The sequence below is a fragment of the Lucilia sericata genome, unplaced genomic scaffold, assembly GCF_015586225.1.
Source record: "Lucilia sericata isolate MDLA Ls3-8-SP2 unplaced genomic scaffold, ASM1558622v1 Contig000210F_arrow, whole genome shotgun sequence".
Taxonomy (NCBI): Eukaryota; Metazoa; Arthropoda; class Insecta; order Diptera; family Calliphoridae; genus Lucilia; species Lucilia sericata.
Genome location: NW_023994238.1, coordinates 346,753 through 373,834, shown reverse-complemented (window position 1 = coordinate 373,834; position 27,082 = coordinate 346,753). Strand labels below are relative to the sequence as shown.

Below are 27,082 nucleotides of genomic sequence, written 5' to 3'. Positions count from 1 at the left end.
GGCTGTAAAATTCAGCAATTTAATGTTGTTGTAAAATACATACTCTTCTCAGGTTGTTTACATATTCGATTATCTTGTATTTGGGGAAAACCCAGATTTTAAAGGCCACCGAAACTGACTAAATATGAAGCATATATGCCGAATATCCTATAAACGAAGGTTGACATGAAGTTGAACTGATTAGAACTCAATTATTATACAAATCATCTAGAGGTAACTATAGGTTAGGTTCAAAGGACAACCACTCCAAGAACATCTCACTAGGTTTTATACGATTGTTGGTACCTTTCTGATACCCAAGGAATTGGACTTCACTGCTTTCAACGTTAAAACATCTGGTTCCATTGATAAGCTTAAGATTAATAGGACATAGTTTCTCCATTTTTGGTGAAAAGTCGGGCAGTAGAGAAGGCAACATTACAGTTGAATGTGTGCTTATCCTATCATTACCTACTACACTGTTAGTTATGGTGAAGTTATTCATAGGTTAGGTTGAAATGAGGATGTATGAGACCTCAAATCCGACAAAATACACCTAGGCCACTATCGAGCCTGTTGTGCGCTTCTTTACTTGGAAATGTTGTGGGTGAGAGAAACCTTATATAATGCTTTATGAAGGTGTTATCGACAGATTTCATAAATTCGGTTTCCTAGACGTAATTTATTAAAATTTCTCAATCAATGTCCGTGAGGAATATGGAATAACATCGCTTAGAAGATATTTGGATCTAATTTTAATAAAAGAAGTTTCACTGTATGAACCGCTTTAACTTTACATTCTTCTGAGTCCGCTCATAAAATTTAGCGTAGTTGTACCGTAATCCTCAGACTAGCTCAATCTGAGGAGGCTTCTAGTTCTCTTTTCTTTTAAGTTACCTCGTAGGCCGTATGGAATTCTCGCCCCTCATGTGAAATCACACCGGTTTTGCATTCGTTGGGCGAATTTCTTCCAGTTCCCTTCCCTTTGTAGCAACTATATTCACTCTTTCCTTGTCGATTATTCCCGAGTGGCCTGGTACCCATACGATGCAAAGCTTTCCTCTAGAAGACTATTCGGTAAAGGCTCTATATCAGTCCAATACATACGGTCTTAGATTTAAACATATCGCCTGACTTCGCCTTAATTTCCAACAGGCCTCATTTTTATTCTAATCCAGTTTATTTATTACATTATTGCACAGATTTCTTTCTGGAAGCTAGTGTTGTGATTAGGTAGACGGAAGACATCTATGGTTAGCCTCAAAATAACTTCCCGATTTGGAATCATTTTACGATTCAGTTTCAAAATACAGTGAATGCATTGAATCAAGACAATTTGATGAAAAAGTAGTCGAAATTTGCCAAAATGTTAATTAATTTTCATCTATTCTTAACCCTGATTTCAATGCAATTTCACCGATATGTCTCAATGACTTTAAAGGAAACAATAACCCTCACTAAAGCATGAATACACACAAAACACTTTAATTAAAATGTGTCCAACATATATGTAAATAGTTCAGACTACTAAAGAAATTTATAAAGAATCACATTTTCAGCAATTTTAATCACAGCATGAATCACAGACATCACCAATTAATATTACAATTTGTTACAAACATTACAATAAAACAACTATACCCGCCTTTCCTGTATAACTTGTTTATAACAACCACCAAAAAAAACTAAATAAATCTATAATTTCCGCCACTATATATGATGACCACTTGAGACAACTAACTAACCCAGCAAACATAGACATTTTGTTTGTAATTTTTTTTAGAATGACTCAGACAGACTGTCAAATACAAATTCCAAAATAAAACAATGAAAATACGAATTTAACATTAAACAGAAGCCCGCATGCGCCATCACTTCAAATCGTCGTCATTATAAAAATCCTCCTCCTACCATGACATACAATGTCTGCTGTCTATAGAGCCTCAAGAGCAACATCTTCAGCTTCACACTAATCTTTGTCTCATAATGTAGTCTCACGGTTTGATGCAGCTTAATGCAGTGATGGGCAACACTTGTTCAATCCCACTTCAGATTGGTTGTGAAGAAAAGTTATTGCTTTAAATTGGAGTAATATAGTCGAAAATTACCCGACAAACGTCCGTGACCCGTTTGCAATTGGTTCATTTGCACATGTAGATAACGGTGTTCTAGAGCTACAGTTCTTTAATGATTGTCACAAAGTAATTTCTTATAGTTTCTACATTCGTGTCATAAGGTTTCGCAAAACCGAAGTTTGTTGTCTGCGCACAAGTGACTAGATAATGTAGATGTCCCCCTAACTGATATAAACTACCGGACGGACACATACTCAATCATACACCAACTGATCTTGTCTCAGTAGCTCTTGTAAAATGTTTAATAAATATTTTAACTCCAGCTACTTGTGGTGTCACAATTTTTGTTTTTGGGATTTTTTACATTGTACAATTTTTAATGTCAAAAACTGGTGCCAAATGACATGTAACATTAAACGCCTCTAACCCAACTTTAACACGAAATTTATAGAGGTTTGTCTTTTTTCTAACTGTTGGATACTTTTTGTCTGCTACTTGAATAATAAATGAACAGAAAAATATCTCAAGTGGGTGTCGAATATTGTTTCGGCTTTAATTTCGGTTTTGCTCAGTTTGGTTGTTTGTTTTCCTTCCCATATTTTGGGTTTATTCTTTCAAAATTTTGTGGGTTTTTAATGGTAAATTATAATGTTAGAAGTCAAATGAATTCTAATTATATACGTACAAGTGTTTAGGAAGTGATTTATGGTGAGTTGAAAATACAATTTTTTTTCGTTTTAAAATTCTGAATTTAAAAATAAACATATTTTTGGGTTTAATTTTTGAAAATTTATGATTTGTGAGTTTATTAGGAAATATTAATGCTGTTAATTTAATAAAATAGCAATTGCAGTTCTAGTTCAGTTCTAGTTCAGTTTTAGTTCAGTTCTAGTTCAGTTCTAGTTCAGATCTAGTTCAGTTCTAGTTCAGTTCTAGTTCAGTTCTAGTTCAGTTCTAGTTCAGTTCTAGTTCAGTTCTAGTTCAGTTCTAGTTCAGTTCTAGTTCAGTTCTAGTTCAGTTCTAGTTCAGTTCTAGTTCAGTTCTAGTTCAGTTCTAGTTCAGTTCTAGTTCAGTTCTAGTTCAGTTCTAGTTCAGTTTCTAGTTCAGTTCTAGTTCAGTTCTAGTTCAGTTCTAGTTCAGTTCTAGTTCAGTTCTAGTTCAGTTCTAGTTCAGTTCTAGTTCAGTTCTAGTTCAGTTCTAGTTCAGTTCTAGTTCAGTTCTAGTTCAGTTCTAGTTCAGTTCTAGTTCAGTTCTAGTTCAGTTCTAGTTCAGTTCTAGTTCAGTTCTAGTTCAGTTCTAGTTCAGTTCTAGTTCAGTTCTAGTCAGTTCAGTTCTAGTTCAGTTCTAGTTCAGTTCAGTTCTAGTTCAGTTCTAGTTCAGTTCTAGTTCAGTTCTAGTTCAGTTCTAGTTCAGTTCTAGTTCAGTTCTAGTTCAGTTCTAGTTCAGTTCTAGTTCAGTTCTAGTTCAGTTCTAGTTCAGTTCTAGTTCAGTTCTAGTTCAGTTCTAGTTCAGTTCTAGTTCAGTTCTAGTTCAGTATTCTAGTTCAGTTCAGTTCTAGTTCAGTTCTAGTTCGGTTATATTTCAGTTCAGAGATACCATCTTTTCTTATAATAAAAATCCAAAAATTATCAGAACTTACCATTAAATTTTTGTGCTTTACCACTCAGCATAGTTGACATTTTCAAAATTTGTTCTTTGGAATGTTTCTCCAATTGCAGACGTGACTGCATGGCCATTTTTGTTTCCATACTATGTGTACAGCAAGTACCCACCGAAGGTGATTCACAATAACGCAAACCCATTTCTGTAAAATAAAGAAACAAAAATAAGAAAATAAATAATAAATCAAATACAAAGGAAAAGATAACAACAATGTTGTAATGAAAATTTAGTTTTTCTCTCTTAAAAATACATACTTATTATTAACAAGAACTTGAGGATTAATAAAGTTGTCATAATCTTTAAATTACACAAATAGTTAAAATCCATTTGAAAAATACACAATAGAATCTAACAAACAAATAGTGAAGCAAGTATTCGGTACGAGAATTTTCAGCAAACACCTTCCTTCTTTCTATTCTTTAACTTTTTGGAATTTTCAATTTAAGAAATGAACTAAATAAATATTGAAAAGTAATGTGAGGTAATGAATTTTCCTAGAAATAGCAACAAACCGTAACCAGAAGCACTTAATAATAATCTAAAAGATTTCTGAGGAAAAATAAATATTCAAAATGATTCGAAATGGAGAAAAAAACGAATGAATTTTGTGTGCATCTTAAAAAGAAGAAAAATCTTAAAGATATGTATTTGGAAGAAAATGCATTGAAGTATGATGATTATTATGAGTTGCTAGTGGCGTATTGATATTGTTTTCTTTGGCGTGCGTTTATGGAGTGTAAGTTGAACTAAGAAGGTGTTAAATGCCCTACATTAGGTTATTTACATTTCCAGGAAACCTTCCATCAGTTACGAGTTTGAAAGAAAGGTAATTGACACATAATATACGTCCTATAACATTTAGTTTTAGTTCTAGTTTTGTCCTAGTTCTGTTCTAGTTCTGTTCTAGTTCTGTTCTAGTTCTGTTCTAGTTCTGTTCTAGTTCTGTTCTAGTTCTGTTCTAGTTCTGTTCTAGTTCTGTTCTAGTTCTGTTCTAGTTCTGTTCTAGTTCTGTTCTAGTTCTGTTCTAGTTCTGTTCTAGTTTCTGTTCTAGTACTGTTCTAGTTCTGTTCTAAGTTCTGTTCTAGTTCTGTTCTAGTTCTGTTCATAGTTCTGTTCTAGTTCTGTTCTAGTTCTGTTCTAGTTCTGTTCTAGTTCTGTTCTAGTTCTGTTCTAGTTCTGTTCTAGTTCTGTTCTAGTTCTGTTCTAGTTCTGTTCTAGTTATTTTCTAGTTCTGTTCTAGTTCTAGTTCTGTTAGTTCTGTTCTAGTTCTGTTCATGTTCTAGTTCTGTTCTAGTTCTGTTCTAGTTCTGTTCTAGTTCTGTTCTAGTTCTGTTCTAGTTTGTTCTAGTTCTGTTCTAGTTCTGTTCTAGTTCTGTTCTAGTTCTGTTCTAGTTCTGTTCTAGTTCTGTTCTTGTTCTGTTCTAGTTCTGTTCTAGTTCTGTTCTAGTTCTGTTCTAGTTCTGTTCTAGTTCTGTTCTAGTTCTGTTCTAGTTCTGTTCTAGTTCTGTTCTAGTTCTGTTCTAGTTCTGTTCTAGTTCTGTTCTAGTTCTGTTCTTGGTCTGTTCTAGTTCTGTTCTAGTTCTGTTCTAGTTCTGTTCTAGTTCTGTTCTAGTTCTGTTCTAGTTCCGTTCTAGTTCTGTTCTAGTTCTGTTCTAGTTCTGTTCTAGTTCTGCTTTAGTTCTGTTCTAGTTCTGTTTTAGTTCTGTTCTAGTTCTGTTCAAGTTCTGTTCTAGTTCTGTTCTAGTTTTGTTCTAGTTCTGTTCTAGTTCTGTTCTAGTTCTGTTCTAGTTCTGTTCTAGTTCTGTTCTAGTTCTGTTCTAGTTCTGTTCTAGTTCTGTTCTAGTTCTGTTCTAGTTCTGTTCTAGTTCTGTTCTAGTTCTGTTCTAGTTCTGTTCTAGTTCTGTTCTAGTTCTGTTCTAGTTCTGTTCTAGTTATGTTCTAGTTCTGTTCTAGTTCTGTTCTAGTTCTAGTTCTGTTCTAGTTCTGTTCTAGTTCTGTTCTAGTTCTGTTCTAGTTCTGTTCTAGTTCTGTTCTAGTTCTGTTCTAGTTCTGTTCTAGTTCTGTTCTTGTTCTGTTTTAACAAAAACAGAACTAGAACGGATGTGTATCTCCAATTCTAAATCTGTTCTTGCAAGAGGAGATAGTACAGGCTATTAAGATAAACTTAGTGATCTTGTAGTGTGTCAAATGACCGACATACAAAGTATTTATATCAAATCTTCTACCCTTTATGTATTACCATTATATGTAGCCTTAAACTAACACATTAAAAAACATATTTATGGTTGTGAATGTCGAACTAAGTATCGTTAAGAAACTGCTCAAGACGTCGATAACAAGCAATGAGTTCGGTTGAAAAAGTTAGTCCTCCAAAACTCTTAAAGTAGAGTTAATGCCAGACGATGAAAAAGTAAGTAAATTGTTTATTTAAGCATTTAACACATTCGCACCACTAAAACATGCAATCGAAATGGTACAAAAACATCATTATCACCATCATCATACACCAACTAGCAGCCAACAATAGATGCGGAAAGAATCTGGGCAACATTCAACACTCTTACAGAGAAAATGTATTTAACAACTTTTCTATAACAGAAGTATTGGTAATGATATTTTAGCCTTTTTAATATATATATATTTTGACGACATGGTTGACGGTTTCACTGCTTACTGGCGAACTCTTTAGACTGGTAGCTGTTGGATTTGTTTGTTATTATTTGCCTTAAAGAAATGCCAAGAGCTTGGCTGGTTGAATGACTGACTGACTGAATGGCTGCCTGTTACAGGTATAGAATAAATATCTTTTGGTGTTTGTTGACATTTTTATGATGCAGTCTACAACTACATGTACTTGGGAGCCAACATCAAACAATATCAGGCAAACCAATAAAGATTTAACTATGTTAAGCATTTTTTACTTGAGATTTTTATTAAGACAACCATCTAAAGCAACGATTTTTCTTCTCAACTCTATTGGGGTTTATTTCACATTTTCTTGACGCTCTATTATTATACGCGTCCCATTATAGTGTTGGGAAATTTAACAAAGAGAGTGAGAAAAACAATTTAAGTTGGTTCTTTGTGAAATCAATGAAATTCTTTTGGCATTTTTTACCTCTTTTTGCTATAGTTTTAGTTTTCACCAAGGGAAACCGGCAATCATTGAACAATTTTCTTTGTGAATTTACTATAAGACTGTGAGTTGAATTTTCTCAATAAGAAGAAAACTTGTAGTTGAGAGTATTGATTTATTTATTTCCGGTGGGGGTATTGAGTGCAGGAAAATGAAAATTATTAATGTCTGAGAATGATTTTTTTGGTGGGTTGGCTAGAACTCATTTAGAATATAAATCTTGGGTATTTATACAGGTTTTTATGGTAAAATGAAAACTGAGTGATTTAAATTGATAAGATAAATTCACTTTGTTATCACATTAATAGCACGTTCACTTCGAAAAGCGAACTTGACATCTAGTAGGTTATGGCTCAGTTCTAGTTCAGTTCAAGTTCAGTTCTGGTTCAGTTTTTGTTCAGTTCTAGTTTAGTTCTAGTTCAGTTCTAGTTCTAGTTCAGTTCTAGTTCTAGTTCAGTTCTAGTTCTAGTTCAGTTCTAGTTCAGTTCTAGTTCAGTTCTAGTTCAGTTCTAGTTCAGTTCTAGTTCAGTTCTAGTTCAGTTCTAGTTCAGTTCTAGTTCAGTTCTAGTTCAGTTCTAGTTCAGTTCTAGTTCAGTTCTAGTTCAGTTCTAGTTCAGTTCTAGTTCAGTTCTAGTTCAGTTCTAGTTCAGTTCTAGTTCAGTTCTAGTTCAGTTCTAGTTCAGTTCTAGTTCAGTTCTAGTTCAGTTCTAGTTCAGTTCTAGTTCAGTTCTAGTTCAGTTCTAGTTCAGTTCTAGTTCTAGTTCAGTTCTAGTTCAGTTCTAGTTCAGTTCTAGTTCAGTTCTAGTTCAGTTCTAGTTCAGTTCTAGTTCAGTTCTAGTTCAGTTCTAGTTCAGTTCTAGTTCAGTTCTAGTTCAGTTCTAGTTCAGTTCTAGTTCAGTTCTAGTTCAGTTCTAGTTCAGTTCTAGTTCAGTTCTAGTTCAGTTCTAGTTCAGTTCTAGTTCAGTTCTAGTTCAGTTCTAGTTCAGTTCTAGTTCAGTTCTAGTTCAGTTCTAGTTCAGTTCTAGTTCAGTTCTAGTTCAGTTCTAGTTCAGTTCTATTTCAGTTCTAGTTCAGTTCTAGTTCAGTTCCAGTTCAGTTCAGTCAGTTCTAGTTCAATTCAGTTCTAGTTCAGTTCTAGTTCTAGTTCAGTTCTAGTTCAGTTCTAGTTCAGTTCTAGTTCAGTTCTAGTTCAGTTCTAGTTCAGTTCTAGTTCAGTTCTAGTTCAGTTCTAGTTCAGTTCTAGTTCAGTTCTAGTTCAGTTCTAGTTCAGTTCTAGTTCAGTTCTAGTTCAGTTCTAGTTCAGTTCTAGTTCAGTTCTAGTTCAGTTCTAGTTCAGTTCTAGTTCAGTTCTAGTTCAGTTCTAGTTCAGTTCTAATTCAGTTCTAGTTCAGTTCTAGTTCAGTTCTAGTTCAGTTCTAGTTCAGTTCTAGTTCAGTTCTAGTTCTAGTTCAGTTCTAGTTCAGTTTCTAGTTCAGTTCTAGTTCTAGTTCTAGTTCAGTTCTAGTTCAGTTCTAGTTCAGTTCTAGTTCAGTTCTAGTTCAGTTCTAGTTCTAGTTCGTTCTAGTTCAGTTCTAGTTCAGTTCTAGTTCAGTTCTAGTTCAGTTCTAGTTCAGTTCTAGTTCAGTTCTAGTTCAGTTCTAGTTCAGTTCTAGTTCAGTTCTAGTTCAGTTCTAGTTCAGTTCTAGTTCAGTTCTAGTTCAGTTCTAGTTCAGTTCTAGTTCAGTTCTAGTCAGTTGTAATTCTCCTTTATTTAGAGTTACACATTATCCTCTTACAAGTACCCTGTGTGCTAAGCTTAAAATTATGACAAATTTCTAACGGATTTATACATCTTATAACTCCTGCCCTAGTACAGAAAAATAAATTTAATTTACCTTCAAAATATTAAAATTATGTTAATTAAATAAGCAAAACTAATTTGTATTATTAAAGCCATACAACATTTATTTACCTAGACTTGTAAAGTAGCAATGATAAAAAGGATTCCTTTATTCTGGTGTTCTGCCCCTCATCATTATACTAACAAAAACAATTAAGATAAAGCCAAAATAACGAACCCATTCTAATATTTCAAAGTATTATGTTGGGGTTTTTGAAGTGATACAAAAAGTACTTTTACATCACTTTTTATTTACACAAACACACACTTGTATACAAAAGTACTTGTGTAGTGTTGGGAATGTTGCTTTGTCCAAAAAGCTATTTAATTGTATGTTTTTTGTTGTATTTGTATTAGGAGGACAATTTTGTTGTTGTTGTTATTGTGTTGTACATATATTGCCATGTTTAATGCATGCAACACTCATAACAATTACCAACAATTGTTGTTGTTGGCCATAAAAACTAACTAGGCAAAATTAAAGCTCATACATGTAGGAGGATAATCTGAAAAGTTCTCTTTATTATTTAGGCGGAAACTTTATGTTAAGAAAAACGTTCATAAAAGCATTTCAATTTCCCCTGAAAGTCGTGGAAGCTTCTTTAAAAAATACGGTATTAATATAAACTTTTCGGCCTAACCTCGTTTTAATGACAGGGGACTTCTTTATAAATTTCTTTTTTTTACCATGTTTATCATATTCTATAACGTCTAGGGTATTATTTATATTAAATTTAAGTACTCTTATACATATATTGTATGAGTATGTGTAAAAATTAGAGATATTATCTGATACGATTTGAAGTACTAACTTAAACTCTTATTTTATTTTACGAGCTTTATGAAATTTTAAGATGGGGAATGTTTCTTTTTATTTATTTCATGAGTATTATTAAAATGGTAACATTTTTTCAATAGCATTTGTTCCAGTATTATATGGGATAAAGATCTTCTTCAAGTACTCTTGTTTGACTAAGAAATATTTGTGGTTTTGTAAAAGAAATTGAAATTATTGTGGTAATAATATTTGGGTAACCACCATAAGATATTAGGGAATATGGTTATAAATTTATAATGTAATTTTTGAAATTAGAAAAAAATTTAATATTTTGTTAGCAAAAAGAAATTTCTCATTTTTATAGAATATTTCTATTTTTTATAGAAAATTTTTCGAAAATTTATATTTTTCTATAGAAAATTATGCTTCAAAAGTGTAATATCAAACTACTACAGGTAGTTCCAGCGTACATGCTGCTTGGGTATAAGTGGAGCCATGAGCACTATGTCAACCAAGTCTCTGGAAACTATGCTAGATATTCCACCCATACATAAATATATAAGATATGAGGCGGCACTTACAGCTGAACGGCTCATAACTTTAGGCGAACTGGCCAAAAGCGGTTATAGGACACGTCATCAATGTATACTGGACACATTGGAACATACACAATCATCGGATGTGCCCGATCGCATATCAGAGACAAAATATGTCGGAAACTATGAAACGCTAATCCCAGATAGAATGTCTTGGTCAAGCGGAACTTTAGATCAAATATCAATAGGAATCCGTTGCTACACGGATGGCTCTAAATTGGGAGACAAAGTGGGCTTGGGTTTTTATATTGAAGACCCAGAAACAGAAATATACCAGCAACTAGCTTCCAGGCAGAAGTCCGAGCAATAACGGAATGACACACAGGATTACGGGCACACCTATACAAAATTGGACATGCGGATTCAGATGATGTAGAGAGGACAGTGAAACTCTGGATTACTTTCTTTGCCATTGTCAGGCTTTCGCCGAAATTAGATCCAAATGTCTTGGAATATCACTTCCGGATATAATATCCTTCACGAACACTGAAAATTCTTAGGAATTACGTCCAGGAAACTGAGTTTCTGAACATTGGACGATAATATATTTAGTGAATACTATATAAGGTTTTTGTTTTTACCAACAAACATTTTCCATGAAAAGGAGCGCACAACAGGGCCGATTATCAACCTAACCTATAGAAAATTTTTCGAAAATTTCTAGTTTTTTTAGAAAATTTCTATTTTTTATAAAATTTCAATTTTTTATAAAATTTGTTAGAAAATTTTCGAAAATTTCTATTGTTTTATACAAAAGTTGCGAAAATATATCTTTTTTTATAGAAAAGTGTTGAAAATGTCGCTTTTTATAGAAAAGTTTTCAAAATGTTTATTTTTTAATAGAGAAGTTTCGAAAATGTCTAATTTTTTATAGAATAGTTTCGAAAATGCCTCTTTTTTATAGAAAAGTATCGAAAAGGTATCTTTTTTATGGAAAAGTAGAGAAAATGTCTCTTATTTATAGATAAGTTTCGAAAATGTCTCTCTTTTTATAGAAAAGTATCAAAAAGGTAATTTTTTATATAAATCTATCGAAAAAGTCTCTTTTTTGTAGAGAAAAGTATCAAAAAGAACTCTTTCGAAAATGTCTCTTTTTTTATAAAAAAAAAGTCGAAAATATCTCTTTCTTTTTAGAAAAGTTTCAAAAATGTCGCTTTTTTTATAGAAAAGTTACGAAAATGTCTCTTTTTTTAGAAAAGTTTAGTACAGGTTTCTTTTTTTTTATAGAAAAGTTTAGTACATGTCTCTTTTTATAGAAAAGTTTTAAAAAATATCTATTTTTTATAAAAAAAAAGTTTTGGAAATGTCTCTTTTTTATATAAAAGTATTGAAAACTTCTCTTTTTTATATAAAAGTTTTGAAAATTTCTCTTTTATATAGAAAAGTTTCGAAAATGTTTCTTTTTTATTTCGAAGATTTATTCTTTTTATAGAAAAAATTTTTAAAATGTATCTTATTTAAAGAAAAGTGCCCTTTTAATAGAAAATTTTTCAAAGTTTTTTTTCCTCTAATTTTAAAAAATATTTTTTTTTTATAAATAATCCAAGTAAACATTGTATTTTTTCTTAATCCTAGTCTAATATGTCATCATAATTGAAAAGGGTGCAATTTTAGCCTAATAGAAATCAATTTTTTAGCAAATACTATTTTACACATTAAAAATAAAAAAAATAATCTTCCCAAAAAAATCAAGTAAAGGATATAAAACATTTTATTTAACAGACATTCCCAAATAATTGTAACTTTTACAAGGATTCTATTGAATAATTCATTGATTTGTAAGCTGGATGACATACAATCTACAACTTAATTGTATTTTCATGTTTATTGTCGTCATTTGTTTAAAAATGTCAACTCCAAACAAAACGAATAAATCTTTGAAATACTAATTTGATTATCACTTTTCCGAAACGGAAATTGTTTAAATTTTAAAAACTAAAATGTACAACTTCATTTAAAACATTTCCGTTGCTAGAAATAGCAACTACTACAAATCAAATGCAATTTTAAGGGATTTGCTTTTGTGTCTGGCCAATATCTAGACTAAAGTTTTATCTTTAATTCATATGTATGTATGTATGTATGTATGTATGTACAAAGAAAATAAACTTTTTTTCCTTCCACCACTTTATTTGAAAGTCACACTCTTCTTCTGCCAACAACCTAGACATTGAAAGTGAAACTTTTTGTTGTTCTCAACATTTAAACGTATCATTTTTATAACGAACAACGACCCTTTTTTACACAAATTTTCCCCCCAAAAATGTTAAAGATTAAGAAAGAGCAGCTACAACAACAACAACAACAAAATAAACCCCTTTTATTCGCTCCTACTCTTATATAGTGTAAGTTTTATTCAACGCCTTACACTATTTACTGAAATCCTGTTACAATAGCTTGTAAGTTTAATTTTATTTCTCTCACTCTTTAAGAGAAATTTTAAAAAGTTGTAAAAGAAATAAAAGAGGACAAACAATAATAATAACAACAACATCAGCAGTAGCAACAACTTTTCAAATACATAAATGTTTTGTTTTGTTGTTTTTATTTGAATGAGCAAAAGCTGGAAAGTCTTCAACAACACTTAAAATTTGTTGGCTGAATATAAACATTTGTCAATACTACGTACGAGTCTCGCAAGAGGGGGTAGTTAAAAGTTTATCAGCAATAGTAACAACAACGAAATAATAATGAAAATATTATGAAAAGTTTTTCAAAAATTTAACGACATTATGAAGAAAAATATAAGTAAATAAAGGATGACGGTTAAGGACGACTTAAAAGTTGCCTTACATTTCAAGATTTTCGATTTTCAGATAGGGAATTTGGTTTTAATTTTCTTAATAGAAACAGCTTTCTTTCATCAGTTATACTATTTGAAAAATTCTAAAGAAATACGTCCAGGAAACTGAGTTTCTTAACTCTGGATGATAATTCCTTTCGGAGAATGTTATACATATAAGCATTTCCCATCAATATCTTCTAGGGAAAGGGGGCGTACGATAACGAAATTTTCTCTTTTTATAAAGAACATTTTCGAAATTTTCTCTATTTTTTAAAGAAAATGTTCGAAATTTTCTCTTTTTTTACAACAAATTTTTGAAATTTTCTCTTTATTTATAGAATATTTTTGAAAATTTCTCTTTATTTATAGAAAATTTTCGAAAATTTCTCTTTTTGTTATAGAAAATTTTCCCATTTTTATAGAAATTTTCTTAAATTTTCTCTTATTTTACAGAAAATTTTTGAAATTTTCTCTTTTTTATAAACAATTTTCTCTTTACTTATAGAAAATTTTCGAAATTTTTCTCTTTTTTTATAGAAAATTTTCGAAATTTTCTCTTTTTTCTAGAAAATTTTCGAAATTTTCTCTTTTTTTTATAGAAATTTTTCGAAATTTTCTCTTTTTTTATAGAAATTTTTCGAATTTTTCTCTTTTTTATAGAAAATTTTCGAAATTTTCTCTTTTTTATAGATTCTTTTTTAAATTTTCTCTTTTTTATAAATTTTTTTAAAATTTTCTATTTTTTATAGAATTTTTTTCTAATTTTCTCTTTTTTTTAGAAAATTTTCGAAATTTTCTCTTTTTTATAGAAAATTTTCTCTTTTTTATAGAAAAATTTCGAAATTTTCTCTTCTCTTCTTCTTCTCTTCTTAAGAGAGCATTTTCGAAAATTTCTATTCTTTATAGAACATTTTCGACAATTTTTATTCTTTATAGAACATTTTCGAAAATGTTTATTCTTTATAGAATATTTTCGAAAATTTCTATTCTTTATAGAACATGTTCGAAAATGTTTATTCTTTATAGAACATGTTCGAAAATGTTTATTCTTTATAGAACATGTTCGAAAATTTGTATTCTTTATAGAAAATGTTCGAACATTTTTATTGCTTATAGAAAATTTTCGAACATTTTTATTGTTTATAGAAAATTTTCGAACATTTCCTTTCTTTATATAGAAAATTTTCGAACATTTCTATTCTTTATAGAAATATTTCGAACATTTCCATTCTTTATAGTTAATTTTCGAACACTTATATTCTTTATAAAAATATTTCGAACATTTCTATTTTTTATAGAAATATTTCGAACATTTCTATTCTTTATAGAAATATTTCGAACATTTCTATTCTTTATAGAAAATTTTCGAACATTTCTATTCTTTGTAGTAAATTTTCGAACATTTCTATTCTTTGTAGTAAATTTTCGAACATTCTATTCTTTATAGAACATTTTCGAAAATTTTTATTCTTTATAGAACATTTTCGAAAATGTTTATTCTTTATAGAACATTTTCGAGAATTTCTATTCTTTATAGAAAATTTTCGAATATTTCTATTCTTTATAGAAAATTTTCGAATATTTCTATTATTTATAGAAATATTTTCGAAAATTTCTATTCTTTATAGAAATTTTTCGAACATTTCTATTCTTTATAGAAATATTTCGAACATTTCTATTCTTTATAGAAAATTTTCGAACATTTCTATTCTTTATAGAAAAATTTCGAACATTTCTATTCTTTATAGAAAATTTTCGAACATTTCTATTCTTTATAGAAATATTTCGAACATTTCTATTCTTTATAGAAAATTTTCGAACATTTCTCTTCTTTATATACATTTTTCGAACATTTCTATTCTTTATAGAAAATTTTCGAACATTTCTATTCTTTATAGTAAATTTTCGAACATATCTATTCTTTATAGAAAATTTTCGAACATATCTATTCTTTATAGAAAATTTTCGAACACTTCAATTCTTTATAAAAAATGTTCGAAAAACTTTCGAACATTTCTCTTTTTTTTAGAAAATTTTCAAAAATTTATAATTTTTTTAAAAAATTATCTTCTTTATAGAAAATTTTCGAAAATTTCTTTGTATTATAAAAAAATTTATAATTTCATTTCAAAATTACTTTAAGTTTTAGCGATCCGTCAAAGAATATCTTTAAATATCTTTCCTTTTAACCAAACCTGTTGCAAACCTTTCAACCATTTGAATTTTTCGTAAAAAAAAAATAATCCAATCATTCTCCAAAGAGAAAGATTCAAAGGAAATAAAAAGCATTTATTTCAAATGCTATTCTTTGTATATTATTTCTAAAGGAGGAAAATATATGTGGAATAAACTAACGACCACTATCGAGTATATTCTCTTGTTGCAAGAAGTTTATTTTATTTTCTAGAATAATGTTCAAGTTTAGCACCCTTTTGTTTAGTTGAATACAATTGTAGCAATATTGTCGAGCAATTTTTCACAGGGTTTTTTTTGCTATTTTTTTATTTTTTTGGTGTGTCGTTCCTAAATGGAAAGGGAAACGGAAGTTTTTTTATGTGTATGCTTGCAAATGCTTTTGTGAGACAGACTTTTATCTAGCACTGCTGGAGTTTTATGAATGGGGTTTGTTTTTTTGTTGATTATATTTTTTTTTTTTAACTTTTTTATGTGTTGAGTGTGTTTGTGAGCAATATTATATAGTAAATCATTTTAAATGTCTTTCTACTGTTGTTTAGTATCCTGTTTCCTTTCATAGTCATTTCGCATACTTACAAAATATGTATGTATAATGGGTGCTATAGCAGTTAGAGTAGTAGTCAAAGAAGTAGTAGAGCTGCTATGGAAATAGCAAGCAAATGTTAATGGCTGTAGTAGTTAGTAAGTAGTGTTGCTTTGGTGGTGGTTGAAGCAATCTTGTTGTTGTTGCTGTTAAAATCGGGCAGATCGGGGTGTATTTAAGTGAAATTTTGTTTAACCTTAATGCAAGCGGCGAGACTGGCTGACATACCTTGGTTTTTGTTTGTGTGCAAATAAAATTCTAACAACGGTGGGTGTTTGAGTTGCTCGGTTAAACTCGATTCCGGTTTTTTTTTGGGGGGGAAATTTCTATGCGTTCTATTTCTTTTTCGTTACTGTTGATTTAACCTGAGAATAGATTATATTAGATATTGTTGGTTTGTGTGTCGTTGCTGCATCCACATTGTTGTGTTATTTGTCCATACATAAGTTTAATGAAATTCATTTATTTTGTTTTTTTGTTGTTGTTTTTTCAATTCCAGTTATGGTTTCCTTAGAAAAGCATATTACATCCATTAGGGGTGAGTGGAGTGTAGTGTGGAAAATATGGTTATGGTTTTCACCTAGTAATCTTGAAATCGATTATTTTGTTGTTCTTTTTTTTTAGGCTGAAATCTCATCTGTTGTTATTTTTTTAATGCGTTTTTTTTTGCTAAGATTTATATTGAAAAAGTAGGTTTTAATAATATGTAATGTGTTTTATTAATAATGATAATGAACGGCTGCAGATAATGGATATAGGTTAGAAATAAGGGGAATATGTTAAAGAAGTTAAGTTTTTTATTAAGATTTCAATGGATAAACATTAGCTTTTTAATGACTGCAAAATTTTTAGTGGCCCAAGAGCCCTTCGCTAGTAGGGTTTTTAAATTCTTGAGATTTAAGTGTTGAATTTTGGTCCAGAAAAGTTTTATATGCAAGAAATTTTGTTTAACTTCTTTCATTTGAAAAAAATTGCCGCCAAAGTACACGAAGTTTATGATAAATGAGTTCCATGGCTACGATACGATAACCTGGGGAATAAGAGGCCATGTATGAAGCCCGGCCAACCAGCCGACTCAACAGTGAAGCTAAATATCTATGGCGCTAAAGTATTGCTTTGTATTTGGTGGGACTAAATGGACTGAAATCTGGCCAGATCATCACAAGGACTCTGTACCAAATAAATAATGTAATCTTTCAAAAGGGTGGTCACCTTCCGGTATACCGGAAGATTGATTTCATCTGATATTGGGGTAGTCTCCCCTTCTATTGACTTTAGACCAGTGATTGATTTTTCCTTCTCGGGGTTTGCACTGGGATTGATCTCATGCTGCCTGTCATTCCGCAACAGGGCTAATATGGCAAGAGATTAGGGACCGGCACAGCCATGTACAAAAATTGCCAAATGAGTACTTCATAGAGGGGCGCGTGGTAGACCGTCTCAACTTTACTCAGTGAATGAAAAAGATCACCGAGAAATAAGACCTTCAAGGCAGGTGTTCGTAGAATATGCTGCCAAACACTAAAGCTTAATATGTTATCATGACAACGATCGGCAACATGTTGATATAACTGTTAAGAACTATTTGTAAAGAAGTTTAGTCTACACTTCGGCCCGTTCAGCTACTATTTGTTTGGTTTGATCAGGAATACGATTCACTTCAAAACAGGGCATCCGAAATTGTCTTGATTTAAGAGCAGTTTATATACTTTGGAGGGATCAACAAGGTATAGACCTTGTCCCTTTAAGAGCTATTTGTTTCGATTGATGCAGAATGTCCTTCTCCTCTGGGAGAGTCGAAAAAGTCGAAATTGGTTTGATTCGTTCTTGGTCTTGAAACATGAGCAGTTGTTACACATCTAAGAAATTTTTTAGGGTATAAAATCGGAGCGTTGCCAACCAATTTGTTTTTGGTTTCACTTCCCTTACATTCCCAAAAAAAAGTCAAAATTTACAATTTATAAAAACAAAACAATAATTTAGAAAAATATTAGCAAAATTATTATAAAAATTCTTTCTTCAAATATCATCAAATTTCAAGTTCTCTATTTTTAAATTCCGCCATAAAATGGGTTGTGGTAAATCAAAATCCGAAGACTCTCTAGAAGAATATAATAGAAGAAAACTACGAAGACATAGAAGACACAATGAAAGACATAGGAAATCTTCAAAATCTAGTGATAAACGCGATAAAGAGTGTAAAGAAAGACAATGTTGTGCAGATCAACCGGAATCTTCAAAACGACCACGAACAGTGATTATATATTTGGATGATGATGATGTAATCGAGAGAAGAAAGAAATAATCATTGGATATCTAAAGTTCTAGCTACAAATTTCCATACATTTTGAAGAAAATCTAAAGCAAAACAAAATCGTAATAAAATTTTGATTAAAAGGAAATTAAAATAAACAAAATTTTTTGTAACTGAAATCAAAAAAGATATGAATTTTCTAATAATTTCCAAAGATTTGTTTCTAGCTGTATAAGCGATCTCAATTTTCGAAAAGAATGGGTTGCGGCAAATCAAAATCTAAAACCTCAAGACAAGGAGGTAATGATCCCAAAAACCAAAAATCTTCAAAATCGAAAAACGAAATATGCTGCAAACGTGAAACCTGTAAACGTTATAATCCCCAACTAAAAAAGATAATCAAGCGTGTTGTGCTGATGAACCTGGATGTACCAAACGTTCCCGGATTATATATATGAATAATGATGATATAATTGATAGAGGGAAACGATAATAGAGCAAAAATCATTTATATAGATCAGTGATCGACATGAATAGGTACCAAAAAACCAAAATTATATAAAGATCACATTATACTGGAAGATTATGTTATAAGAGAGATGAAATTGAATCATTTATAAAGATCGATGGTCAGCATCCATTATAAACCAGTATCCGATAGTAATAAACAACTCAATGTTTGAAACGAATCCAGCAATATGTTGGCATCAGAAGGCACAACAGAGAGTGAGAGACAGGAAATGCTATTTTAACAAAATTATGAAGAAAGAAATTCGTCATCTATAACCGAGATAAACTATTTAAATGTATACGACACGATTTCTAACCACGAGAGTATGAAAAGCTTTTCATAGCTTCCTATAAAACCGTTTTAAATAGTCAGTTTTCTCTTTGTGCCGATCACTGTTTTATAAAATATCTCAATAGTTCATTGCGCGAAATAATAAAGCAATTACGGCCGATGAAGTTGTTAACTATTTTTATCTTTATTTTGAATTTTGAAATTACCGCCCATAAGCTGGGTTTAAGATCTACATCTCAAAGTCAAATCGTTTAACATTAACCTTTAAGGAAATTTAATAAACAAATGTAAAACCCACACAAATTTTCGCTTAAGTTGTACACACACAAATAATTACTATCTATTTGGCTAATATGGTCATTAAGGGTGTTCACTAGGGCCTCATATTTAAATGTCCATCCAAAATTTATAAAAATAGAGCTTCGGTGCAGAAGTACACCGATTATGGTGAATGTGTTTCATATGTTTCAAAGTACGAGAGTTGATCTGGGTGTCTCAGAAGTGATGATTTTGATATGAAAGACAGAAATATTTTGGACCATCCAAAGACCAGTTTGAAGTTCAGGAATGAGAGGCATTAGTCCATGAAGATTGCTGTCAAACTCAGCAGGAACTTCCAAAATCATTTATATTTCGCAAAAGCTCACCGATTGTGGTGAATGTGTTTCATCGATTTCAATGTGCGAGATTACGAGAATGTACAATGATGTGGGCGTCTCAGAAGTGATGATTTTGATACGAAAGATAGAAATCTTCTAGACCATCCAAAGACCAGTTTGAAGACCAAGAATGGAAGACTTAAGTCCATGAAGATTGCTGTCAAACTCAGCAGAAACTTCCAAAATCGTTTGGAGCTAATCAGGCAACGATTTCATACCATATGAATTGAAAAGATAAATCGAAGCTGGTCGTATGTGCCAATGCCAATCAGTCGAATCTACATCAAAGCCAAATATCTATGGCTTTGTAATGCTCCGTATATGGTGGGATCGAAAGAGTCCTATCGATTATGAGTTGCTGAAATTTATCTAAAGCATTCCCATTGAACATGTATCAAATGCAACTGATTAGTTTGAAGGAAGCATTGTCCAAAAAAGCGCTATTTTAATAAAAAGTGGATTCACTTTCCTTATAATCCAGATCTTGCCCTGTCCGGTTGTAATTCGTTTCGATCGATTCAAAACACTCTCCCTCTCGAAGATACGCTTCACCTGGTCAGACCAATACCGTATATAAAGCCCGACCAACCAGCCTAATCGACATGGTTTTAAGATAATGCTCGGTATTTGTTGGGTCAGACCAATACCGTATATAAAGCCCGGCCAACCAGCCTAATCGACATGGTTTTAAGATAATGCTCGGTATTTGTTGGGACCAAATGGATTATATCCATTATGAACTGCATTGGCCGAATAACGACCAGAGTATGCTGCCAGACATGAACATCATGACAACGCTCGGCCACATGTGGCAATACATGTTGAAAACTATTTAGAAAGAAGTGGATGGGATGTTTTACCTCAAACGGCTTATAGACCAGATCTTGCTCCGAAAAACGACCAGTATATGCCGCCAGACATGAAAGCGTAATATTTCATCATGACAATGATCCACCACATCGGTTTCGATCGATTCAAAACACTCTCTCTCTAGGATAAGCTTCACCTGGCTAGACCAATACCGTATATAAAGCCCGACCAACCAGCCTAATCGACATGGTTTTAAGGTATTTGTTGGGACCAAATGGATCATATTATGAACGGTATTGACCAAAAAACGACCAGAATATGCCGCCAGACATGAAAGTGTAAAATTTCATCATGACAACGCTCGGCCACATGTGGCAATACTTGTTGAAAACTATTTAGAAAGAAGTGAGTGGGAGGTTTTGCCTCAAACGGCTTACAATCTAGACCTTGCTCTTTCCGATTACTTTTTCTTTTGAACGAGGTGATAATTCAGAATATTGTCTCGCGGATACCTTTAACTTTAGAACAAGGTATCCGAAACAGGCTAGATTCGTTATTGACCTTAAAAATTGTTGCCAGAAATATGTGAGTTGAAGGATTAAAAGGGGAAAATTATGATTTGATAGACCTTGCCCCTTTCGCCTACTTTTGCGATTGATCGATGAAGAACATTATCTCGCAGATACTCTTCACTTTAGAACAGGGTATCCGAAATTAGTTTAGTACGTTATTGAAGTCAAAACATGGGCAGTTCTTTCAACGCGGAATCCATATGTTGGATTCCCACTTCAAGTGAATATCCATCCTTACACCCAACAAGTCGTTAACATGGCCCACCACCATAAAAGGAAAGTGTAGGCTCAAATGTTTGTGCCAAAAATAGAGGAAACAAAATATATTTACACATTTTTTCCACTATTTTCTTCTATTCATTCATAAACATTTGTTTTTTTTCTTTTTGTGCAATGTGTAAATAAACTTGTTGCATGATCTGCCAACCATAAGGTTAATGTGGCAGCTTGTATGCCCGTTGTTGCAGTCATGTAACATCAAAACTAAACATATAAAGAAAATTACAAAAAAATACATATAAATTTGTACTTTTTATTTTATAACAGGGAATAAGAAATTTCCAACAGCCTGCATTTTATTCTATTGGTGACCACCACCAGGCTCTATCCAAAAAAAAAATTGTTCTTGATGTCTGATGTTGTTCGGTTTGTTGCACTTGGCTGCTTTGTTGATTGTACTGTGGCTTGGCTGGCTGATTCTGTAAGTTAAATGTTTGTTTGGCGTTGCACATTTTTATACATATTTTTCTTTTTAGTTTGTTGTAAATTGTTTTTTTTTTTTTTTTGTTGCTGTTGTAAACAAGAAAAATCAATTGAGGCTAATGTACTGTGCAAAAGATTCTTTGGTGCAAACAACACCAAAAATAATGTGTTTAACTGCAATAATATTTATTATTAGTAATACTGCCTACTTTTGTTTATTTGTTTATTGGTTGGTAGGAATGAACAGCAACAAAAAACGCAATAACAAAAATTTAAATTAGCAAAAATAATAAACAACAAGTATGGCAAAGAAAAAAAGTCTGGCAGTAAAAATTATTACCCTGGCATTGCCATCTAGTCTGCAGACAACCAAATGCAGCAATAAATAGAAAATTTAGAACAAGGGGTCGTTTGTACTGCTTAATATATTGATGACAAATATGTGAAATGTAATGTCTTTGTTTAAGAAAATGAGTTATTTGCTTCATAAATGCAAATGATCTTACAATATTGCCACACCGTTAGAAAATTGTATCTTATTTTTATAAATCTTCTACACAATATTGAACTTAACCTCAAATACCAACAATTACCCTAAAATTTTAACCACCATTTCGTAGAGGAAACATTTTTAACACCACCGCCCTCATTATCACTCTTAATTTGAAGATCATGCATGTTTTACACTCCTTCTTCTTATTATCTTGCTCTCACACGTATTTAATGTCATATTCATTTCCGTTACATGTTTCCGTTTCAAATGTTTATTAATTTTCTATAATTTTGTTTTTTTCATCCATTATTACAACACCTCATAATTTGGGTTGGTGTTGATGTTGTTGTATTTTTTTGGATATATAAGACAGACAGACTTATTTTTGAGAATTTCTATGGTTAGCAAATATATAATTAGATAATTTTACTGGTTAAACATAAAATTTTACATATAAGTTTTGCCGCTTGATAGGGTTTGTCAGGACATATAAGGGTTGTCATGACATATGATGTCCTTCAGTTTTAATAGAAAGATATCTTTAATTTCGGAAAGAGTTCTTTCAGCTTCCAAAATGAAAATGGCAGTTACGAATTGCAGCTCAATTAGTGTTATATGAATGACGAAATTCTTTAGATAACAGGGTCCATAGAATGTTAGGTTAGGTCGAAGAGTAGGATGCTATAAACCTTATTGGATAATGATATACAACTAAACCGATACTCATAACATTCAGCTTGTTCTATTTATGTAAAGATGTGCTTGAAGCCCTATAGATCCCCCTTGGAGCATGTTACTTTGATGATAGACATGGGGTCGAACCAGATAACCACATAATCTGGTAACATGGGAAGCGGTAGCCCGTAAGACAGAGTTTCTGTCTTTTACTTGAGAGTAAGACATGTAGTCGAACCAGATAACCACATAATCTGGTACCACGGGAACCGGTAGCCCACAAGACAGAGTTTCGGTCTTTTACTTGAGAGTTTCCTTGGGGTGCATGTGGTTTTAACCCAAATTCCCGGGAAGAGAATGTCGGTTGAAATACTAATGCATGGTAAAGTCTATAATCCGGAATATGATCGGGATAAGTTCGGTGCTGTTGCCGAGATAACAGATACGCCTCAAAGGAGTGACTGTGGATCTAAGCATTGATGTTAAGTATATATGATACGGTATGGATGTAGGGGTATGTGGACCTTACTCAACCGTTTACCTAGAGTGAGTGTGTCGGATGTTGTTCTCTATGAGTGTGTTGAAAGAATGGTGATCGATGAAAGGTATCTTATGCAAGTGATACCATTCCTTTCTTCAGGTTTTACTCTGTTCATATCAGATTTACTACAGTGTGTTCTCTGTGAGTAAGAACAAGACCTCGGCTTATTTGATGGATTCGTGTTTCGATCTACCGACTATGTCTCCAGGTAGTGTTGCCGGCTTAATTGAAAACGTTAGAGATGTTTTTGCATCTCGGAAGCATCTTGGGGTAGCAATGGTCAAAGATTAAGTAGCTCGAGTAATTGAGCAAAGTGCTGGTAAGAAGCATAAAGGGGTAGTGGTGAGTCTTCTAATCAGCTCACCTGTGGTCGAAAAAGTACCACCGTGAAATAAGACCAACCTGTTAGGTGCTCACTTAAAGCCCTTCGACTTCTTGTAGCCCTATAGAGGTCCAGTTTCTCCTATTAATTTAATCAAACTTATAACTTTATCGTTTCTACTTCAGATGATAAACGATTCATTTACGATTCGAGGTCTAAGGAGATTTGCACTAATGGGCACTCACGTCAGAGGGGTCTTTACTGGAAATGAACGATCATTTAGTATTTGTAGCGGATAAGGGATAAATACTGTCACATGTTACAGAGAGTTTGTTCGTTGATTCGCCAGTATTTGTTCTTATATAGAGTAACTAATGGTGTGAGTATGTTTCAAATGATGCTATTGTATCGTTAGAAATAATAAAGTGAAGGGCTTCGTAATACTGGATACCAAACTGTAACAGGTTTAATGATCTATAAAAACTTCCACCTTATTCTTAGCGAAGTGTCTCACAAGGAGCGGTGGCGGGGAAGGATTATAATGTCCCAATTCTGTAAACCTAAGGTATAGAAATTTATCACAAATTACCTTTATAGTTGGAAAGCAGGTGAAGAAAACTTGGATAGTTTCCGAAGATTTTCCCAACTTCGCAATTCTAAGGCAGAGATCATTCATTCCTAATTCAGAGATCATGGCCTAGAACTTGAACAATTTATTGAATAGTGATCTCGCAGTAATCACCTATTGGGTGACAAATTCACATATGTGACCAATTCACATACATATGTGAATTTGTTTAGAACATTCTTGTCCGATTATCGGTCACATCAGTGTGTCGAGTTCTAGTGATTCGTTGTAGAATCGATTATGTTGTTGTAACAGTTGTGTTGTCATTAGAAGTTAGTTCATTCCTGAGGAAACCACATATGATTGATAATGCAGTCGCTGAGTTGGCAACATTCCGCCAATTGGGGATCAAAACGAATGTCAAATTACTATGACAATGGAACATTTTCGTAAAGAGAGTTGATTTTCATCAGTCGCGCATTTTCATAGTTCTATCGAATTGTTTAAAAGTGATGTTTATTTTGGAAAAGTAAGGAAAGTTATTCCCGACTTGATTATTCGATGATTACAGAGAAAGTTCCTAATTCCGTCTTCTTTATTTGGAGCAACAGCCCAGATAAGAAACATTCTTAAGAAAGAGGTGATCGTGTTCTGTCAAATGATTGGAAGCTAGTGATCAGCATATAAAGATCTATTGCACACTTTTCTGATAAAATCCCAATCCAAACTTTTGGGTATTGCAAAGAATTATGAGATCGTTTATTATAAAGTGTTTGAAAGGTTGTGATCGCCATTAGAAGATCATATGGCTAAAAAGCTTATTGCAAAGTTTGATTCAAATTACTTTGCTTGTTCTTGATCTACGTATGATATTGTAGGTGATATTTCCAAGTGTGTTAGAGTCAACTAATATAAAGATACATAGTAAGCGAAACAGATAACAGACTCTAGTGGGAATCAAATCCACAACACCCTTCAGCAAAAGCGTCCATAATTTATAAAAGTACTATTCCTCCAAACTTTCCTTAATACCTTTTAAACAATGTTAAACAATTAATTAAAATATTGTTTATTTATTTAAGTAAATAAATTGAGGTATTTGCTGTATGTATTTTTCTTAAATTCTTTAAAATTTACTGGCAATTTAAAATAAACAATATTGTATTTAACTTAAAATTTATAATCATACAATAATATTTATTTAAAAAAAAAGAAACACTTTCCTTCTTCTTAATTTCCTGTTGCCAGCCCAACATTCAACACAATCAACTGGTTTCTTTTTTCTTATTACTCATTGTGGTACTTGTGTGTCTCTACTAAAAAGAATATATGAATGGGAACATCCATCTATCCACAATATTGATTGAATTTAATTACCACCCATTGGTTACACTTAGGAAACACTAGGTAAATTGATCATGATGATGATGATGACGAAGACGATGTTGTAGCTATCAAGATACAGTTATGCAGCAGTGGTTCTACTTTTTTCCATTCATTGTACATATCTCTTAATTAATATAAATGCAACTTGCACAATTGTACAATAATAAATTTTAATGCAATTAAAAAATAAAATGTAAACAAAACTACAAATGCATATTTAGTTGTATGTGGCTGCTGCACCACCACCCAGACAGTAAAAGATTGAATCAACTGTGTGGTTTGCTTTAAAATTTATATATGTATCTAGATATATATAGGAAATTGAAATTAAAACAGCAAGAAATTTAAAACTAAATTAAAATGTATTGGCTTATTTGTAAATTTTGTTGTTTTCTTTCGAATTACAAATCGATTGATGTAATTTGTTAGTTGGTGGCACAAACAAAAAATAACATTTCCTAATAATAAATTATTGGGTGTTGTTCGATTTTTAGTATCAGTTGATTTCGAATCAGTTCATAGTTTATATTCGAACTAAGTTATCTACAGATTAGTCTGGTATAGTGGTCATCTAAAACCTTAATATCGGGAATATTTCCAATAATCTATATGCTAGGTTAAGTTAGGTAAATAGGTTGTTCTATGTTCATATCACTAGGAGTAAACTTGGGTACATCATATTGATCCTTTTAATAGACAGAAGGATCACATCGGCCCAATTACTTTGGATCCGCTTCAAAACAAAGTTGGTCTCAGGAATTATGAAGTTTTTCTTTCGAATATCTATTCAATCGTACAAGAAATATCTATCTAGCATGTTGAACATGTATTCTGCATGGGCTGGGTATTGACAGCTGTTCTTTTTCCTTGACAGCTTTGGCAGAAGTCATTACTTGTTAGAATCAAACTTCTAGCATGAAGCCTAAAAGGCCAGTGGCCAATAAACACTGCAAATGAGTTCCGTAGCAGAACTTTTGGGATATATAGCAAGGCATACGATCTATATAGGCCACATGATCTTTACTATTTTACGGATAGCTTCCTTAACAGCGCAAGCACGTGGAATTGATCAGGAATCGACCATTTGCAACTGGATAGCGTTCCCTAGCAGAGCTCTTTAAATAAATAGCAAATCCTGCGATCTTTATAGGTTATATGACATGATCTTCACTATTCTACGGATAGCCTCTTAAATAGAGCAAGCACTTGGGGTTGACCAGGAAACGATCATTTGCAACTGGATAGCGATATGCCGATGAAATTGTTAGCGAATTACAAATTTGTTTATGACCTGGAGTCCAGAGTCCTATGGTGAAATCTTTCGCTTTTCGTTAAGGAATCGTCTGGAATTCTGGGACATGTTTAATGTTATATAAACGCCATTTGTAGCCCTTAGGGTGGCTTGATTGCCGCTGATAGTCTGCTGATGAATCTGCAGAACTGTAACTGCTGTAATCAGGAAGTTTAAAGGTAACACTTATCTTCCAGAGAGTGTTACATAGAAGACACTATCCTCAGTTTTGGATCTTATACAGTTCATCACTAAGGATCGATTCCATTTCAGTTGGAATGTATTGGATCAATATGGAGAATGGAGATCTCTCAGACAAATGAGTATGGTAGAGTGAC

General features: G+C 32.1%; 1 protein-coding gene across 1 annotated transcript in view; it reads right to left on the bottom strand.

Moving 5' to 3' along the window:
- LOC119602145 (glypican-4) overlaps positions 1 to 27,082 on the bottom strand; it is a 157,724-nt gene that overhangs the window by 18,471 nt on the left and 112,171 nt on the right. Inside the window, exon 2 of the mRNA XM_037953501.1 lies at positions 3,694 to 3,858. Within this exon, the coding sequence (XP_037809429.1) occupies positions 3,694 to 3,858 (165 nt within the window). The remainder of the gene's footprint in view (positions 1 to 3,693; positions 3,859 to 27,082) is intronic.